Source organism: Brassica rapa, chromosome A07, assembly GCF_000309985.2.
Source record: "Brassica rapa cultivar Chiifu-401-42 chromosome A07, CAAS_Brap_v3.01, whole genome shotgun sequence".
NCBI lineage: Eukaryota > Viridiplantae > Streptophyta > Magnoliopsida > Brassicales > Brassicaceae > Brassica > Brassica rapa.
In genome coordinates, this window is record NC_024801.2 from 23,233,128 (window position 1) to 23,250,772 (window position 17,645).

General features: G+C 28.3%; 1 protein-coding gene across 1 annotated transcript; it reads left to right on the top strand.

Moving 5' to 3' along the window:
• The first annotated feature begins 61 nt into the window (after window positions 1–61).
• LOC103831108 (transcription factor bHLH83) lies at window positions 62–14,090 on the top strand. The gene is made up of 5 exons (XM_009106959.3): window positions 62–5,053; window positions 5,144–5,251; window positions 5,347–5,412; window positions 5,504–5,569; window positions 5,692–14,090. The coding sequence occupies exons 1-5, from the start codon at window positions 4,556–4,558 to the stop codon at window positions 5,824–5,826; spliced, it is 873 nt and encodes a 290-aa protein (XP_009105207.1). The 5' UTR covers window positions 62–4,555; the 3' UTR covers window positions 5,827–14,090.
• Window positions 14,091–17,645: the final 3,555 nt, after the last annotated feature.

The following is a 17,645-nucleotide window of genomic DNA, read 5'->3' on the forward strand; positions in this document are numbered from 1 at the left end:
TGTGATTTACCAAAAAAATCCTTTTAACTAAACATATCTAAAAAATCAAAATTTGAGCTAAACACTTCTTCTTCTTCTCCACAGCAATTAACATTCTTTTTCTTCTCTCCCTATTTTTTTTTTTTGGTAAAATGTTAATATTCTCTCTATTTTTTCACCATAGTTTTCTAAACTACGATTTTTTTTTCTTTTTTTTTTCTCCATCCCAATTCTCTAGCCCGTCAGAGATTTCATCGTCGAGTAACCGTAACTGTTGATTATAGAACTCGCTTTCTTCCCACACCCATCTGAGAAACAAACTGTTGATTCTAACCCCATCCACTATAACTTAGCCATGACCACAACCATCTTAATCCTAAGATTAGAAGCTCAGAGTATAAACAATTAAATTATGAAAAAAATTGCAATAATTATGAAATCATTTTTTTCTTAATTTGATATTTTTTTTCCTAATTGGAACGCTTGTTTGACTGATTTGGTAGTGTTTTCTCTATTTAGAAATTTTGTTTATGTGAGCTTTACAACTTTTTTTTTACAACCATTGTTTTGTTTTGCTAGATTATAACCATTGTTTTGAACCCAAAAAGTAATCTTGCCAACATAGTGAGATTTCATCAAGATTTGGTTCCCTACCAAATAGTTTTTGGCTAGTTTAATACCATAAATCACTATCTTAATTGGACTCTAAGGAATTATTCACAGTTTAATTTAAAATGAGTTAGTTTATATTTAGGGTTGGAGATTTTGCAGAAAATTTTGAATAGTTCTCAAAATATTTTGCTATTGTGATTTTTTCATCAAAAAAAGGATTTGGTGATTTATAATTTGAAAGAAATTTTCCCTTATTAAATTTAATATTAATAAAAATTGTTCAAAATTCCAAATTATACCAAAATTTAGTTTGAATTATTTGGTAAGTGTCTTCACGTAAACTTTTAGTGCATAGAAATATATCTTATGAAAATGGTATTGATAAAATTGAACGGGTCTTTCTTTCTTCGTTTGAACATTCATATATGCCACAGAGACAAGAAATTCTAATCATGGAGGAGAACAAGTTCAGAAGCTGTCCCACACATACACAAAAAACAAATTGGATTATTTTTCTTATCTTGATATTGCTATGACCCAATCTTTGACATTTTGAACCTTTAATGTCATTTTGAAGATATGACCCAATAAGAAAATATGGCCCAATCTTTAAAATTTTGAACCTTCAATGTCATTTTGAAGAAGCAAGCTTTGTCTTTCAGTCTCGAGATGGAAATGGAGTGGCAAATATAGTAGCAAAGGAATGACTTTCATTCTTGAATTATGCTTCCTTAGTTGTATCTATAGTGTCAAATTGGGTTAAAACACAAATACAACAGGACAATTCTTTGTAATCTTCTATTAAAACGGTTGTGAGAGCAAGTTGATATCAGAATTTTGCTAGACTCCAAGAAAATGAGTGGTAAAACCTGAAAAGGTGTTCCTCCGACAGGGATTGAAGTCACATGTCAACTATAGTTTCAAATCGATGAAATGTATCTTTCAACACTGTAGTTTTGATAATATTTTCCTATTAATATAATGACATTTTGTCTTTTATTTATCACTAATTTTTTAATCTTATTACTTTTATATTTTAATTATTAGTATTAGTTGGGTCTTAAATTTTATAATCAGAATTAGGTTTTGGATTTATATAAGTAGTGACACCTTGACTTTGTATTATAGAATACAAAGAGATCTCATCTTTTTCAATTTTTGTTACAACTACAACTGAGGTTAAAAAGAATTTTGAACATTAACAAACTAAATGAGATACTGTTCAGAAAAAAACAAACTAACGAAATGAGATTTTTCGTTTCTACCTTCCGGTACTTTTTTTTTTTGTTGAAAGAGTTTACTGCACTATTTTTTGTTCTGAACTTATAATATGGTTTCGACCGACTTATGAGATTTTTATCAATTTGATTATTATTATGATCAAAATACACTACGTGTTCTTCCGAAAAGAGAAATATATATACTACGTGCTTATTAATGAATTAATCTAATTTATTAAGGTCGTATACTTTAGACACTGCCTATTAAATAAGTTTGCGTTTAACATGTAAGAAACTATCCGTCTTGCTGAATTTGAGCTTTTGGGTTTTAGCCGAGTGTTGTCCACACAAAAAAAAAGGGGTTATAGCCGGCTTTGTGATCCTTGATCCGTATTTGGTCGGTCCGCAATGAAATTTTTTTTTTTGCTAAAAAGGTCGGTCCACAATGTCCTTAAATTAAAAATAAATTATTAATAACTAAATGTTTTTTCTCTAGCAAATTAATAAATATACTTCTTTATAATGTATAGTAGAAAATTTATAAATTTCTCTATAAATTAGTTAATATGATTCCAATACAAATAAAAATTTATAAATATATGATTCCAATACAAATAAAAATTAATAATTAATATATATGTACATAAATATAATTATTGCTTATTTTTATTCGCAGCTAAATGCATCTTTACTTTCTTAAAACATTTCAAAATATTTTGATGTTATTTTATCATTTCACACATAAAAATGCATCTATATTTTAAACAAGCCTGAAAAAAAATCAAATCAATATTTCAGTAAAGGCACTAATCCATTCCAGTATCAAAATACTATTTTCAGCTTATATAGGGCTCGAAATTAAAACAAACTAGATTAATAGATATGTAGTATATGTTGACCAAAAAAGATACGCAGTATATTACTCCAAAGTCGACGTGTCGATAAAAGAAATGAAAGTAAGAAGCAGCTTCGGGGGGAAATGAATCATCGAAACAATTGCAATACAAATGGAATCAAAAAGACGTGCAGATTAGCGGCAGATACGGCGATGCTTTTGCTTCTATGTTCTCTGTTTCTCTTAATTAATAAACATTGTGTAGTTATATAAGTCTGAGTTCATTAATTTCACCTTACTGCCAGCTAACAATCCCGATGAATTACTCATAAATAAAGTAATATACAGCACTTTCATTTACATTCATTCATTCTGTTTTTATCACTCTATAAGATAATGATGTATATGATACAAGATCCATACGTTTCCTCGACATCTAGATTTTTCTCTATACTAAATTATAAATTAATTCGTAAGTTTAAGTGTTGATCATGTGCATTTTTACAGTGGCTAATCGTATTTGATGACAAATTTTCCACCACTTTATTACCAAAACACCGAACTGCTAAACTGTTTGCAATAAATAACTTATTGATAACACCAAGATTAATTGTTTAACGTTTGGAGTTTGTTATAAATGGTACAGACTCGATTCAATTGATTTAAACTTTTTGAGGTAGATATTCTGTTTATAGTACAATCATATACGATAATTGCAAGTAAAAAAAAAAGAAATTTTAGGATTTAATTTCCTTTTATGTGAAATTATGTAAATATATATATATATATATATATATATGACAACTAAATTGAGGAGTTCATACTAATTAACCCTTAGGAAATAATTTAAAATTATTTTCAGAAGACATTTCAAATTTCAGTTAACCAAATATAAGGAATAAATTAACCGTGGGGAGTCATGTTGGTTAGCCAAAAATGTACTAAGTTTTACTATATTAAAAAATCTCAAATGGCTTCAAATAATTAGAGCGAAAAAAACTTAGTGTCTGTATAAAAAAGTATAGTTAATAGGAGCAAAGAACATGAGAAGTGTGGTTAAGTAGGACGAAATCGAATAATAATGGGTGAAAGAAACGCAACAAAGCTATATTTATGTGTGTGTAGATGTTTTTGTCGTGTGTCTCGACTGCTGATATCGGTGTTTACCAAAGGTAATTGTTTTTAGGTGGAATAGTTAAAGAATGGATGACAAGTATGCACTCGTTAGGGATATAGAGAGTATTAATTTTCGTTGTCAATCTGTTGATATGCTTTCTAAACGGGTTTTACCTTTTCTCCCGATTTTTCATTGTTTGCCGATTTAGATAAAAGCACCCAGTTAATAGGTTCGTAGCCGAGTAAGACGCATCCCGTCTGTCGCAACACATATTCATTCACATTTTCTTTTCATTTGAAAGAAAAGGGAGACATTCGGGCCTATGTTAAAAGGGTCGGAATAACTCCAATATAAGTAAATAACACACACGTTTAGTTACCCCCAAGACCTATATGCGTTTTCGGCATGCAACCACTCCAATATTGCTGTCGAAGTTAAGGACAATGTACATAAAAATTAAATACATGTCTAGCTCTAGATTTAAGAACTATAACATTCATGACTTCAAAGCTTTTAAGTGATAAGATTTAAAAAAAATGAATTTAAATAGTGGCTTTGATTTAATGCCAGCTTCTTTTTCTAATCAGTTGTCAAATTGCATAATTTCTTTTTTTAATCCTTAAATACGTCACCAGTTTAAATATAATATTAGACATAACCACTTATATAAACGTTTATCATAACATAACTACACAAGAACATTGTCTCTCTTTGCTTACCAATAGATAAACTTGAAAACCACCCACAAAGAAAACCTAACCAAAACACTCATCAGAACCTTATTAGTGTCTAATGGCACTCCTGAATGACCATCCCAACGAGTCTAATTACATCGCAAAACAAAACTCCTCCTCATCCGAAGATCTCTCATCACCGGAGAATTATGGATTGGCTTCTAGCAGTAGCACGATGAATTCAGATCATCAACAAAATCATCAAGGGATTGTGTTTTACCCTTCCGGCGAATCTATTGAAAATCACAACTCTTTGTTAGATTTCAACGGATCATCATTTCTTAACTTCGACAACAACAATCATCATGAGAGCTTTCCTCATCCAACCATAAGTTGCGGTGGTGGCTTCTCTTTTTTGGAAGGAAACAACATGAGCTACGGCTTCACAAATTGGAGTCAGCACCATATGGATATTATTAGCCCTAGACCTATTGAAACTCCGGGGATAAATCAAGGCCATAAAGAATGGTTATACTCCGATTCAACTGCTGTGACCACTGGTTCTAGAGATGAGTCTCTCTCGCCTAAATCCGCTGGAAACAAACGTTCTTATACGGTAATTACAAGCACATATTAACCCCCGGAGCTTTTGTGAATATTTTATGTATAAAAGCTTACTTATATGTTATCACTGAATTATGAATAGGGAGAGAGCATTCAACCACCCTCAAAGAAACCGAGGAGCGGCGCTAACGGGAAAGCCAAGCCTAAGCCAATAACTCCACCTAAAGATCCACAAAGCCTAGCAGCCAAGGTTTGCTTTCTTTACTTTTACAGTCGTTTGTATAAAACCCAAGAATGCCAATTATTCGATATTTGTTAACTCATATGTTATTATATGTCTTTCAGAACCGAAGAGAAAGGATAAGTGAACGTCTCAAGATATTGCAAGAACTTGTGCCCAATGGCACCAAGGTACACATCCATCAAATGGATATTTTATGTCAAACTTATATACAGTTATTAAATTAAGTGTTTTGATAATGAGGGGTATTATTTCTTGAAGGTTGATCTGGTGACGATGTTAGAGAAGGCTATTAGTTATGTCAAGTTTCTTCAGTTACAAGTTAAGGTATATTGATTATGACAAACATCCCTCAAAAAATATTACATGAGATTGATTGATATATATGTAAACCTACTAAGTTTTGTGTATTGTAAGTAACGTATAAAGTTAATCTTAATATTTGTTAGGTACTTGCGACCGATGAGTTTTGGCCAGCACAAGGAGGAAAAGCTCCAGACATTTCTCAAGTTAGAGACGCCATTGATGCCATCCTCTCTTCATCACAAAGAGACAAGAATTCGACTCCAATCACCAATAAATGAAAGACTCATAATAATGAATTACTTAACAATAATTACGCTGTAATAATATCGGGGAAAACAATGATTCTCTCGATAACTTCCACGTACAAATCCTAAGATTATGTAATGTTAATTATGTGAAAAAACCGAGAAGTTCCTTTTTTTTCTTTCTTAAAAAAATAACGAAAAGTTCTTAATGCATTTATATCGAAGGGAAGACAAGAGGCACTGAAATCACCTTGATCAGCTCGTACTGGCTACACACGAGGATGGAATCTTTAACTAGTACTAAATTACTAATATATGTAAATATGTATCTTCTCTTTTCTGCATTTTTGGTATTTTTAGTATACGGAATACAGATCTTGTAATGGAATTTAAATTCCAAGAAATGAGTAATAAAATTCTCACTTTTGGATTTTTCTTGGGCCTTCACTTTTAGAGAATCTATATGTTTTGTCACCGTAGTCTATTTGAATTTTAACTTATGTGCCGTTGAACAAAAAAAAAACTTATGTTCTTTTCGATCATGAGCGAAATGCTAATCTATTTCAAGTTTTTTTTTTGACAAATAAAAAAAATTGAGATAGAGATACTACTATTATAAAATGCACTTCTACTTTTCAAGTTAGAGACATAGAGAGGGTATATATCTTTTTTTTAACTTAGATTGGGTATATATTACTTCCACTTTTTCATCAGCTCCTTGGATTGTTAAAAGAGCTAATTTGCTGAATATACTAAAAATGGTGAGATACCATAGAATGGGGGAAAAATGGTAATGATAGGGGGAAAAAAATTGGAGGGATATAGTGTATGGAGTGCAAATATGAGATATTTGGTGTGTAGGGAGTACAAATTCTCTTGTTAAAACAACTGGCACATTTAACAACACAATTTTTTGATATATAGACGTATATATACGTAGACTTTGTGTTCAAGAAAATATTTTCTATCAAACTTTCGATTAATATATTAAAATGTTTTATTAATACTGCGATAATATTTTAATTTGATTATCAAATAGGGTTAGTGAATTATAACCGCAATCACGAAATATAAACTAATAATTATGCATCTTGTTTCTGATTTTGCGTTCAAGATTTTGAATTAATTATGACTAGTTTAAACGCGTAAATTTCAGATGCAGATGTAAAAGTTTGCGAATGCGATTCTTAAGTGATTTATAAGACTGACAGAATAATTAGAATGGATGCATTACAAGATGCTTATAATTACATCAATTACCTTTTAATAATAAATTAACAATAAATTAACAATATTAATATATTATATAATTAGAAAAATATCAGAATATTATATAATTATATTTCTTAAAGATAATTTGTTTCATTTATATATATGCATATATATATATATATATATATATATATATATTAATGACTAAAAACTTTATAGAATATTTTGTTTAAAGTTCTCTATTATAATGTTGGTTTGTGAATATAAACCATAAACCATAAAAATTTATTTATATTTTCTATTTATAAACTTTCAATTTTTATTTTTACTTTTATCTACTAATAATAGCAATCCCATTTAATTTTAAAGGTCGTGAATTCCACTTATATTGAAAACTTGTGTCATTTCTAAAAGATGTCAAAATGGTTGTGTTTTTTTCTATTGTAAAAGTTCAATGTCGAAAGGTTGTGTCTTTTCTAAATTGAAAAGTTGTATCTTTTCTAAAAGATGTCAAAAATGTTGTGTTTTTTCTAAAAGCTCAATGTTGGAAGGTTATATTTTTTTCAAAAATTCATATAAATATCTTTTAAAAAGTAAAAAATTATGACTATACTTATAAATATCTTTTGAGAGTAACTACCTTTAAATTGGAAGAATGTGACTATTCAAATTGAATAGTTGTGACTATTCAAATAGATTTTGAAAATCTATAAATAGTCTATGCCATACATTTTTCAAAATATAATTTTTACTAATTGAGCTAATAAAATGGTGGGAAAAAAATTCTAAGAAGTTAGTTGGTTACAAATTTTTAGAAGATATTCAAATGAAACGTTATAGACAAAAAAATAGTAGGAAGAGTTTTAAGTGTTTGGATAGCTAAAAATCCAAAACAAAATAATGAAATTATTAGTCTCAATTTTCTTATACTAGATGAAAAGGTTTGTCTTTTATACTTACAGATTTGTTTATATCCGTTTCAAATTATTGTTGTATCCTTCTTGTCGTTGGTGCTATAGTAATGGATCCTAATTAATGATGGAGACGAGGATGAGAGAAGACAAAGATCAAATTCTTTTACCATGAGACTTGCATTTAAACAGAGACGAATGAAGTGCAGTAATCATTGTTCTTGAATTAGATTACGTAACGAAACATAGTTACGGAATATATATATATATATATATTTGCATGAACAAATAAATGGATAAACAAAACAAATCTGGATTTTGTTTGTCATGTTGTTGTTATTTCTTCCCGCAAAGTAAAAGATAAAACTCAGTTCAAAAAAATTGTAAAAGATAAAATAACTGTTTGTGTGATGAAAAGTCACAATAGTTCACGCATGTGTCTTTACATAGATTAATGAGATTAATTAGTTAATTACTTAAAAATAATAGATTAGTTAAACGGGTAGTTGTTGCGTGTAGTTGTGTCATGGAATCGAAGGGGTGCATGCATGGTCTAAAAAATCTTAATTTTTTGTTTCTAACGTTCTAACGGCAACAACAGCAAAGTCAATTACGAAAATTTTGTTTGTAATCCAAAAAACATTTGTTTATTTTTAATGCTAATATTTACAAACTTCGACATGTATCAACTCGTGAACTTGTAAGTTATTATGACTACATAAAATGATAATTTTATTTTAAAAATATTTATTATATTAAATAATATACTCGAACAATAACATTGACAATAATGCCAAAAACAATGTAGTAATGTCATTTTGAGTGGAAATCTTGTTGGTCGAGAATTTATTATTCTGTAAAAATAAATTCATATAACTTTAGTTCTAATTTGGTTGGTATAACAATCATTGAAATAAATAAATAAAATTGTTACTGATAAGGTTATTGAGAAATAGTATTAGTTGAACAATATATTATATGTATTTGTGTGTCTTTTTCATTTTAAATATTTCATTGCTATTTTTTGGTTATTTTCTCATTTTAATTATATTATACATTTTAACAGTCTATGGAAAGTTAGGATATATCTTTTCTCTTTTGTGATGTATAAACTTCTTTGAAAACAAGAACAAGATGTTTTATATAAATTATACAAAGTGGCACATATTTTTCAATTAATAATTTCAAGATAATAACTTAGAACATGCATAGAACCTTCAATGTGTGTGTTTTTTACCAACTGATTATAACTTTTAAGTTATGGGAGATATTATTCACATAACAATTGAATAGCTTATGAATATTTCTTTTCTTATCCTCAATTTTATCTCTATTTAAAAAAATTATTTTATTTTACATGAAAAATGCATTTGTTTATTAAAGGATTTTTTTTCTGTTTAAGAGATGCATCCATTAAGAATACTAAAAATATTTTTAAAGTGTATCCTTTCAAAAAAGGTAATATTTTTAAGTTTAAATAGTATTTCAGATAAAATAATATATTTATATCAACGTATTTTTAATTTTTGCTTGAATAAATTGAAATATGTTTAGACTCTTTTTTAATTAGTTTCAAGTATTTAGTTATTTTTGAGATTTTAAATAACTTAGTTAAATTTATATTAAAACATATATATTATTTGGTATTGACGTACTTGTAATTTTATTGTAACCAAACCTATAAACAAAATAAAGATTTTTAGTACTATCAATAAAGTAATATAGATTCATGAAAGATAATTTTGTAACCCATGTATTTCATTAAAAAAAATTAAAACAGTTTTAATAAAAGATTATTTTATAAAATATAGCATCTTTATTTTTATAAAATGAATTTCCGTGCGATATCGCACGGGTTCCTTACCTAGTTATTTTAATAAACTAAGTTTTTATTGTTTATCTACTTGTAATCATCCATAACCATATAAGCGATAAAGAGAACCAATAAAAATATATATATAAAAAATAAAGAGAACCAATTTTTCGTTTTGAGAAGTTTTGAAGTTTTGAACAGTATATAAAACGGTTTATAACGTTTTGTAATTTTGTAAAATGCCAACAACCCCCGCAAAACCTATTTAATTCTAACTGACCGGACGACATACTTAAAGCTCTCGATTTGGCAGCCAAGGTCAACATGTAGGTTAGGGATACGTGTTTGATTAAATTATTAACATTATTTTTTGAACTGATATTTAAATGCAAGTCCAAAACATTGTTTAATTAGTATACATGATTAGCCACATGGATAATCACACTTTAAGCGCTGTACTTGTATGTATGTACTTCCGAGCTCCATCTAGTGAATAAGACAAACGAACTTATTGGAAGTCCAAAATTTATCTGCTTCTTAGTCAAAAATAATTATAAACAAAAAAATATTATTTTGCGTGTATCAATATTATATATCTAGAATACATATGTAATTATGTATATTAGCCAATATCATAAATCATTTTATAGAAGATCTGAAACTATTAATTTTATAAGAAAATCATTTATTAATTCTGGATTGAAAACACACAAAGGGGAAAAAGGTAAAATATCAACATCGACTGATATTTTATTATTTGAAAAAACATGATTAACTATTAAAGATACCTCTATATATGAATCATTTAGTAGCTGAAGGTGCTCTTACAGCTTTAACCTATCTCAGATCCACAATCTTCATTACCAATCCTCACTTTAGTCTACAAAACAAAGAAGAAGGATAAAATGTAGATATACGGCTTATTGACTTCACACAGCGAGATCAGAAAAGAAACACTAATCGACACGAAGAAACATCATGATCAACTTGGAGAAAACAACAAAATCGACACACTTAATTTAATTGGATATTCAAGTTACAAAAAAAAAATATTAATTGATATTCTTATCGGTTTATACAGTGTTATTGATTTTCACTGTCATTGAAAATATAAAAATATATTTTTGATACAATTTTTTTTTTAAATATGCATCTTTATAAAACAAAGGGAGTATTTTTCTAGTTTTTAATGTCAAACCTTAGTATTACAATACATTTTTGAGATAATAGGTTTGATTGGTACGTAGAGTCTTTCCACAACCCAATTTCTTTCTGAATCATAAATCTCTAACAATCATGCTTTGTAAAAAAATTTAAAGCTACATATTTTTTTCTTTTTCTTTTTTTTTTTACTGTAGAAAGCAAAACTGCTAAAAGATTTATATATTAGCTATATAAAATTTTACAAGTAAATCATTAAATCTTTTGAAATCTACAGTCAATATTCTACAGTTAAAATATTTATAGTGACAACAAAAAATCTACAGCTTTAGTTTTACAACAAAAAAATAGAAAGCTAGAACTCTTTTCAATCAAACCCAATAACATTTTAGCTATTGATTGTTGTGTATTTGGGTCATCGGGACCAATTTTAGATCTCTCAGTTATAAATTTGATTAGATTATTTAAATCGAATTGAATACCATATTTTTAAAAAATTAAACACTAATTGACAATTAATATATTAACTTATATTTTTATTATTAAAAATATTTTGAAATATCTACATTATTTAGGAAATGGTATTGAAAGTTACTAGACCATAATGTTAAGCTAGTCAATTTTTTTAACGCTGATTTATTATGATATTACAATTATGATATAAGAAATATTACATACACGATTCGACAACCGACAATAATATCTGCAGTATGAGGATCTACGCCTAATTGCATCATCTGAGCTGTCCTATTAAGATTCACGCCTGATCAGATTTACTTACACCATGTTGAAGATCTCTGGTAAGTTTTTCTTCTGTATTCTGCATAATTATTTAATAAATTATTCTTTCCGGGACTTGAAACCTCAATTTTCTATAATCTGCAAAAAAATTGCATAGTTTTGGATTCGAACCTCAGACATGAGTGTAGAATCCTTTAAACCTTAACCAGTTGACTACCCAAATGCTAATCAATTAGGATAACTAAAAAAAGATCTTATAATAGCCAAACTTTTACTATTTCCTCAGTTTTTATGAGATGACATTTTAAGATTATGTACAAAAACTTAAAACACATTGAAGTTTTTTCTAAACAAAAATATTATTATTATTTTCTATTTATAATTTATTTAATAAAAATGAAGTACATAATACACGAAAATTAAATTACATGAAAATTTAATAAATTGTATACTGAAAATTAAATTAGAATTAAAAAAATCTCTAACATGTCAAGTATTAAAAACAGAAAATAGTAGTTTTATAAGAATACATTTAAATTATCAATTGAATGGTTTTGAGGATATACTAGAGAATCCTCCTAGTAGAATTGTCAACAAAATCTTGTTTTAGGAAACAAATTTTAATGGTTAATAAACTCTTCTTTATTGTTTGGATGTCTCCATTAGTAAGAACGACTCTCAAATACTCCATTCACTTCTTTATTGTTAAATTTAAGTAATTTATCAAAACGTAATGAAATATGACAAGCTATATTGTCATGACAGTTGCCTATGAATGATTTTGTGAGCCTTAGTTAAACTGGGTTGACTAGAGACAAGTGTTGCATTATTGGAGTAAATAATCAAAGAAAAATAAAATATCTATACTTATTCTTAAAGTTTTACCTATAAAATAGAAACAATATTTTATTACCTTAAGATATTATTGAGACAAAATATACAAAACATATTCACGCTGATTTGCTGAATTTTTCTACTCCATAATCTCAGTTTCATCATCCTAGTTTTATATTTACTTCGAATTTACCAATAATACATGTTTTGTGCGGTATCAATCAATCATTATAACAGCATAGCTGTCAGATTTATTTTTCTCTTGCATCAATTGATTCTTTAGTTTAATTCTCTCTTCAAAATAGTTTATCTAATTTAAATAACATTTTTCAAATATACTTTAAAAAATCTCAACATATTAGTTTAGAGGTTGATTTATTCCTTTAATATAGTGTTATATTTTTTATTTGTTAATTGTTATGAAATAATATCTTATGTCTATTTTTTTTTGTACCTACAAATTATATTTAAAATAACATCAAATTACGTCATTTCGTTACAAAAGCATCTTTATCAATAATATTTTAAAAGGTTTCTTAAAATAATAAATAAAGAATAATAATATATAAACTATTTTTATATATTATTATTTGTTTAACTTTTATAACTTTATTGAAATATTACAGATAGAGAGATGTTTTAAGTTTTAATGTTTTGGCTTTCCAAAAACACGTCAATTCCCAATCGATCAACCTTTTAAAGTCAGCCGTAAATATGATGATTGTCTATGTTCTCTACCCTTCCAGCCGTAAATATTTATGTATGTCACTATATGAAAGGGGTTGAAAACTCTACCTCCCCAAGTCGTATCCTACACATCGAATCACAAAAAAAAAGTGTCATTAAGAGAATGGCAGACTGTATATGGTATCATAAAGTGTGTTTATTTAATGTAACCGTATCCTACATATCGAATCACAAATAATGTGTCATTAAGAGAATGGCAGACTGTATATGGTATCATAAAGTGTGTTTATTTAATGTACAACTATGAGTCTATGATTAATAATACAAGAGGATCCACGTGCACACTGATTTCATTAATATAACGTGAGGGTCGTATTCTCTAGTTGGAGACGAGAGCTTGTTTTAATATAATCGGTGTTCCTTTTCAAAAGAAAGAAAACGTGAGGCTCGCATTAAAATACTAGTAAAAATCAGTTTTTCCTTTTCCTAATCGCGGGTTTTGTTTGTTTTGGGCTTTTCCTATATTTTTTGTTTATTTTAGTGAACGAAAAATTCCAAGACTGCAGCTTTATCTTATCAGCTTGATGTGGATTATTAAGCTTGTTTTTTTAATGGGGTTATCAGATTTTTTGGAGACTTAGTTTATACGAATTACATATATTTTATAACGAAACAACACCAAAACATGATTGAAAATTTCGTTGTTTATAAACTTTCTATATACAGTATTTGTTGTTCTACGAAGTTAATGCCTACTCTTATTAAGAAAAAAAAAAGAAAAACGAAGTTAATATCTGTTTCAGTAAATACAACCATGTACAAACTCCAAAACATAAAGGGGACCACTATGGATAATTAGGTGTTGTATACAATTAGATTCACATGGCTAATCGCATAACAATCATAGTATATGTTAATAGTCCCGATTAATGTGAATGGTCCAAATATTTTAAATTTCTTTCTGTAGTTATTGCTGTCATTAAGAGCATTTATAGGGTGTTCAAAAAAAAAGAGAGCATTTATAGTTCCCAACCCTTCCCGATTCCTTTTATGGAGATTTCTTGCCTCCTTTACTTTTTTTGAGAAAAAAATATATAAAAAATTTAATCATTTTTAAATTATGTGTGTCAGTCTTTCACATAATATTGTTTCAGTTTTATAAAAAAATTCTAAAAATCGGTTTAGGAGGCGCTTAGGCCCCCGCTTAGGCGGCAACTTGGTCATATCCGAAACGATTTTTTAAAAATCCGATTTATAACGATTTATATGATTCAAATTGGTTTAAACAATTCTAAATCAGTTAAAATTGGTTAAAACCGATCTAAAATTGTCTATATATGTTAAATTAAGCAATAATATTATTACAAATCTACAAAATTGTATATTTTCTTCTGTTTTGTATATTTAACTTTGATAATTCATTACAATAATTTTATAATTAAACTTAAAAACTAAAATATGTCATACAAAAGTATAAAATATATAAAATAAATCAATAATTTGCTAAAGTCTAAACCTCGTCTATGCTCCGAATAATCCGCTTAGTCGTTAGTCCTTTATAAAGCGCCTAGCTACCGCCTAGCGATTTTTAGAACATTGGTTTTATTAATGTCTTCTAAGTGACACTTTTTTTACTTGTAATTCGCATCATTGCATCTTTTAAAATTGGACATTTTGTCTGGTTTTCTGGTTTAGGGTTAAAATATGTTCTTGTGTGATAGTATAATTAGAAAATTGTGTCATGTAAGATGATAGGTTATATATGATAAGCTTAGTAAATTTGATTGCTGAATTTTGTTGTTGTATAGTATCACTTTTTCGTTTTCCTTTTTAAATCTGTACAAATGTCTTTCTGTGGTTCAAATTACAGCGTGAGAGCTAGCTAGAGTTCAAAGTGATTGGGATGTGTGTTACACAACTTCCAACCGATGTAAATCCGTAGGGTTGCGACAATCCGACAACATCCTTCCGAACATGAACATATATATACATATCAAGCTATCAGTGCATCTTTATCCCTAAATTCCATTAAGGATTTCTTAATTTTTTTTTCTTCTGATTAAAAAAAAATTAAAAATCACACTAATCGCGGACCGTCATGTGTCGGTAGACTCTACGAACAGTGCAAAAACCACACAACACACGTCTCTTATTCTGCAACATTAACATACCATTTTTTCCAAAATTGTGCCCCTTCCTTTAGAGACGCTCACTTTTAAACGATAAAAATGCTCTTAGAATTGCATGTTTTTAGTTGTATAAAGGAAATTAAGGGACATTGAATAAAAAATAAAAGGAAATTAAGGGAAAGGCCAACTGTATTCATTTCTTACAAATGTACTATGGTCAAAATTATTCATTCTTCTACGGCCACGGGGAGCCTCTTTTTTTTATTTCACTCATCTTCCTTTTTCTAAATAAAATTACAAAAATCGGAGGGTGTAATATGAGTTTCAATAGTAAGGACTGAGCACAGGGGCAATTACTAAAGAATTTTGTACTTTCCAGCCTTACACAACCATCAAATCATGGAGTTGTATGTGAAAACATTCAGTTCAGTAACTGCTCTTTTACTATCATCTCTCCTGAGCTCTTCAGATACTATGTGATCATCACGGTGTAATAAACATCCGGCGTACGTATACACCCGACTTTCACCATTAATTAAATCCTTAATCAATTTAGAAAGTACACTTGCATGCTTCACCATTTTGTTTAGCCCAATTACATATGGGCTCATCATAACACTTTTGTATCTAATTCTCTGGATTCAGTAAAAGTACACCTTTATTATGGGCTTCATTAAACATATAACAAGTCCATTAAATATGCACCATAATCTGATCAGAAAGCCATCGATGGTAGATGGATGTAATGGTTTCTGCAATCAAAGGCAACTGCTATAATGAATATTGATGTAATCCAACACGCGATGTTAGTTAGAAAAGAAAAACACGGGATGATTGAACACTGCACAAAAAAGTATATTCAAAATGAAATAAATCAATCAACCACGATTCATCCACCAAAATAGAATCTGGACGGACTATCCTACCATCTGTAATCTTTATGTATCTTTTAGAAACACATGCATTTTCAGTCTCATCTAAAAAATGCATTCTAACTCGTAATTTCTTTTTGTTTTTTACCAATTTTTTAAAAAGATTTTTTTTTATAAATCAGCCGGAGAATCGAGGATAAGGTTTCGATTAACTTGAACAAAATATTCATATTTGTTTTTAAAATAATGAGTTTGTAATTTTTAATTAAAAAATATACAATTTAATTTGTTTTCTAACTCGTAATTTAGAACCCTTAATATTTGTTTAAGGTTTTTATATTTTTTCTTTCAAAAGAATGACTTTGTAAGTTTTTTTTAGTTAAACAAATTATAATCTATTTCAATCCCTTTTCAATTTTTGTATTAGCTTTTCTATATATGTTCTATTTTTCTTTTCTTTTTAATAATTAGGAGGGTGGTCCACATTTTTTAACGCAGTTAATTCTCTGGAGAATACTCTCTGCATTTTATTATATTTACTTTGGAGAACTACGGAACCATAACTACTAGTTTAAATTCTTTTTGCATTTTCTCATTTAGCTAGCATACTGATGACATCCTAATCTAGTAGTTTAAGAGTCATAATAAAACATAGGTAGGAAAGATTTTTTTTTTTTTTGAATTGAATGTTAAATTTAATTCAAAGAAAAAAACCCTATTACAAAGTACCTTACTTTCTATGATTTCTATACAGATTGAATAAAAATCAAAGCAAAGATCAAATCAAAAAAACTCTTAATTTGCTTCAGTACTTCCACCAACCATCTTCTCTCTACCTAGCTCTCACTCCTACTAGGTAGGAAAGATTATGCTTTTGTGACAAAGAAAAAAAAGGAAAGATTATGCTTACTCTAAATTCAAAAGGAGAGTGGTGCACCTAAAGCACTCTACAATCTATAAAAATAACTATATACCACATTTTTTTTTCTTTGTAATGGCGAAAGAAAAGACTGACTTCTCCATCCAAAAAGGCGAAGATAGTTGATAAGTTAATGATACATGAAAATAATTGAAAGGAGATTATAGAAACGGACAAAACTAATTTTCTTTTTCCCAAAACAATGTTAGAAGATTTTGGAATGTTTTAGTTGAGGACAAAATTATGAACACTACTCTAATCGGGGAAACTGGCCTAACCATTCTGACTATTTTACTCGCCTTTTTTCCTACCCAAAAATCCTTAAAAGTCAATCTGTACAAGTAGTTAAGTGATTAGCTAAAAAGTTGGAAGTTTTTTACATTATGTCTGATGTTCAAATTCATGAATATATAATTTACAGATCGTTGAAATTGATGCACATAGATTCCATTCCATGTTGAATTGATGATGTAGTTTGAATAATTTAGAAATCATTATGCAATATGTTAAGATGTTCCGATAAATATGATTGCATGCAATAGATAAGTAATCATTTCGCCTTCGCGTCTAGTG